Source organism: Dufourea novaeangliae, unplaced genomic scaffold (assembly GCF_001272555.1).
Source record: "Dufourea novaeangliae isolate 0120121106 unplaced genomic scaffold, ASM127255v1 C1150450, whole genome shotgun sequence".
Taxonomy (NCBI): domain Eukaryota; kingdom Metazoa; phylum Arthropoda; class Insecta; order Hymenoptera; family Halictidae; genus Dufourea; species Dufourea novaeangliae.
Window position 1 is genome coordinate 1 of NW_015378011.1, and position 4102 is coordinate 4102.

The 4102-nt window shown below is 40.1% G+C and overlaps 1 protein-coding gene across 1 annotated transcript; it reads right to left on the bottom strand.

The window, feature by feature from the left end:
* Window positions 1-1252: 1252 nt before the first annotated feature.
* On the bottom strand, window positions 1253-4087 carry LOC107193253 (putative protein TPRXL). Its single transcript, XM_015582654.1, has 3 exons — window positions 3706-4087; window positions 2381-2927; window positions 1253-1409 (listed from the first exon to the last, which is right to left on the bottom strand). Exons 1-3 carry the CDS (start codon window positions 4085-4087, stop codon window positions 1349-1351), a joined length of 990 nt encoding a protein of 329 aa, XP_015438140.1. The 3' UTR covers window positions 1253-1348.
* Window positions 4088-4102: the final 15 nt, after the last annotated feature.

Here is a 4102-nt window from a genome sequence, read left to right on the forward strand (position 1 = left end):
TTTCCTGACGTTTTTTTTTTTTTTTTTTTTTTGTAAAATTTAATTTCATATAATTACGAACAGTGAGTAAGACAGTTTACACATTTATGTCTCTACGATCAAAAACGGAACAACTTCGTTTTTCCTTCTACTTTCTTAAATCGTAACGCAGGCCATCGTAGGTTCAGGCCGTAAGCAAGTTTAGTGTTGACTCGGTAATTATATTTAGATACTTATTATGCATTGGGTAAATGCACTTCTAACTGTTACAATACAACGATAATCAAATATATTACGACATTGAAGCGACTCTATTATGAACGGTTATCCAAAAACCACTTACGTTGTTTTTATGTTCAAGTTGATTATTCAATTGTTTCGTAGAATTATGCACCATTGGGATTCAACTGTAATGTCGAAAATAATTTTGAAACGTATAATAAATATTTCTTGAATGAAACGTAACGGATGATATTAATAGGATCGTCGAATGTACTAAAATTAAAAAGATCTTTTTCGCAGCTAGAAGAATTAATTAAAGGATCATTTCTGTTTAGAATCGGTATTACAGAAATCTGCGATTCGCGGGAGCGGTCAATGGGCTCATATTTGACGAGCACCCACGGAGCTCATCTTTCTGTTCAATACCGTCGTAACGTCGAACGTAACCTCTATCTCCCAACGTGCACGTCTGTTTTATTTTCGCCATTGAACAGAGAATACCCTTAAGTGTCTTAGGTTATACCTCGTCGTTTAGTAACACATACAGTACAGCTCTATTCGTCATCTCTTTAATTCACAATACACCGTCTAATTGTATGCATTGTATTCTAAATTGTACATCGGATTCTACAATTCACTTGATCTACGCGCAGAGGCAGAGAACGACTTCGAGTTTCTTTGAATCGAGAATTCATCAGTACGTTCGCGTTCGAGAGTGAAACAAAACGATACCTTTATGGAATGTACCTGAAACTGGGGTATTTTTAGGTTACGTTTTATATTATGTTTCTTAAGGCGATGCATAGTGCAGGAAATATATTCCGTACGTTAAGTGTTGGATGCATTAAGTAAAGTATCGTGTTACGAAAGTTTGCATCGCAGCGTACGTATTTCATCTTCGAACCATCAGCGAAGTCTGATCAATTGTATTTTCGCATCGAAATCAATGTTTCTTTTTCTTATCAAGCGACATTGATAAATAAGTCATTAAGGTTGCTTGACATTCATTCAAGAATCAAACGAACGAACGGAACTAAATCATAACGCGGTCTCAGTAGCTCGGGCACTCGAACTTAGTTAAGTGGAAATGAAATTTCAACTTTTGAGTGTTTACGTGTAAAATGTAAGTTTAGTTTTTAACGCCAAGTTACAAGTAACCTAAAGTCGCGTAGGTTTTTACATAAGGTGCATCCACTGTACAGTTTTCTCTGAAACAGATAGGGTTAAAGTATTAGTTGATCCATTTACAAATCTAATGGGCTACAATATACAGGGTGGGCTAATTACCTTGACCACCTGGAATATCTCTGTTATTTTTAAAACATGTTATTTACAAAACCTGTACGGTATCGAGAAGGCCAAAACATGCCAGTAATAATTTCTTTTGTGGCTGGAGGGTTTTCGCAGATTTCAGGGTCACCTATATTTTTTTAAATATGGCGTTTCACTTTTTTTACCCTTAGCAAAATAGCGGATGTTTAAACGATTTCAACGAGATTTTGATCAGTTCATTGGAGACATTGGGGAGGATAACTCAAAACAATTTCCGAATGTAGTAAGAAATAACTTTCTCCCGTTTTCCAAAATAAATGATCAAAAATGTAAAAGTTTCAGTTGAATCAAATAAAAAGTAAAGAAATTATTATATTTGTAATTCACGTTTTAGAGGTTAGAGTACCGTAAAATATTGTTTGTCTATCTTTTTGTACAGTTGTCATTGACCTCTGCATTTTACATATAAATAGACACTTTCTGGTCGGTCCAAAAATATCTTAATTTTTTCATTCATCGTTTCTTAATTCTTGTTGATCGGACTTAATGTCCCGAAAGATCTTCATAAATCATAAGTATTAAACGTAACCAAACGAAATTTCTATAACTACCACAACCAGCTTCCAGTGCCGTTGCTCGTAATTATTTGCCAGTACAGTATTCTGTCGATCACTGTTTCACTGGTTCTACACAATTTTTGTCAGAGCATCGTCCCCAACGGAACCTGTCAAACGCACGCCCCCTTTCCCCTGCTTTTGTTGCCTAAGTTTGGGTAAAAAAAAAATTTACGAGGGTCTGAAGCATTTCTCCTCTTCGATTCTTGTCGCGACGCGAACCCGCGTTCTTGACAATAATCGACGGAACACTGTATTATGTAAAAAAAAAAAATAATAAAACTAGTACTCACTCGTCTTCCCACGGGCACACTTCGTTAACGTTATTGTCACGCTTTTGCTGAGTTGCTGACTGAGTGACAGGCGCTGTGTGGTCACTCTGTGGAGTGTCCGGTTTCCAAACAGGAACCACCTGTGCCTCTTCCAGCAACTCTGCGGTTTCCGTTTCCGCTTGAGCCGGACTTGCCGAGTCCTTCCCGGCAGTGTTCGTCGAATTACTTTTATCTGTGTCCGGCTCTTCCGTTTTCGTAGCGTCTTCCGCTATCTCTTCTTCCTCTGCCATCGCGGTGCAACTTTCGTCCGTGTTCTCCCCTAACTCGCCCACGATCGCACTAATACTTATTACAGGAGCCTTGGCCGAAGACCTCATCGTTGGATCCCTGTCGAACGACAAGACCTTCGATTTCGTAATATAACTTTCAGGCTCCTCGTTATAGGACGAAGCAGATGGCCGACCAATTTCTGCAAGCTTCACTCTTCTAAAAGCAGAGCCGATTGAATAATTTCGAGCGATCATCTCGGACCCGCTTCCACCGCTTCTTTCCGTCATTGTTGTGCCGCCTGTATTCCAAAATAAATACGACTATAAAGTTAGCGTATTTGTAGTTTCATTTAACATTCTCTTAAACCAAGCCAATTTACAACATTGTATAGAATAATAAAACTGCGTTAAATGCTTCGTTTCTGAGTTATTGATTGTCGAAAATACGGGAGAAAATTTCTGATCAGACGGGTTAGACTACTGTGAACGCGCGTTGGTCAGCTGATTCACGGGCAGTGTCGTACCCTCGCTTAGAAGAGCCCGGCTACTTCGTAGACGAAGTAGTGTTTGTTAGAAAATAGTTTTTTTTTTCTAAAGTTTCATAAGACACTTGAGACGAATGGTTGTACGATATTAAACCTGTTTACTCGTTAAAATTCCCCAAAGACTTATCAAAATTCGGCCTATGGGATAGGTCTTTGCAGTGAAAGTTCCTGACACCAGTAGCTAAACACCCTATACATACAGTAGACTCTAACTATATTGCCACGCGAGACACTTCCCCTTCACACGTATTTTGGAGCATACAAATTCGCTCTACCACCACGTTGTGTACGCCTGCGCACTAGCACGATCCAGTTTTTGTGCAGGCGCCGAGGCCGAGGTTATAACGTTCGAACTTAGCATGCAGGGGCCTCTAAACTCACTGCGATTTTACTCTCCTACAGCCTTGACTATGGCAATATAATTAGAGTCCACTGTATATTCATTTAATATATCAGTTTCACCTACTTCAAAAATATGTAGTTTTATATAAAAACAGATAGTAATGTAATGGTAGTTTTCTAGAAAGCTTACCTACACTACTGCTGTGCTGCATACAGCATGATTTTCGAAGGTGTTCAGAGACCTCGGTCACTGCTAGGCTGACATCAGACGAAGAACTACAGGAATCCAGTTGCGTCGTTGAATTTTTGCGGGACGCCCGTGCAACTTCGACAGATTGCAGTAACCCGACCGAACTGCTGCTGCTGTCTTCGGGTGGACCTTCAACCGACAACGTTGTTCCAGATGACGTTAGGTGGGGGGCCCCCGTGGAACCCGTGGCGTGTTCTATACTGGGGCCTGGGACCGCGTCCCACGGACACACGTCGTCCATAGGGCGAACTGTCGCCTCCGACGTGCCAGCATCCCTGACAACAGGAACTTTATTATAGGATTTAGTTTTCACTTTACCCATTCGGTTAAATACCGC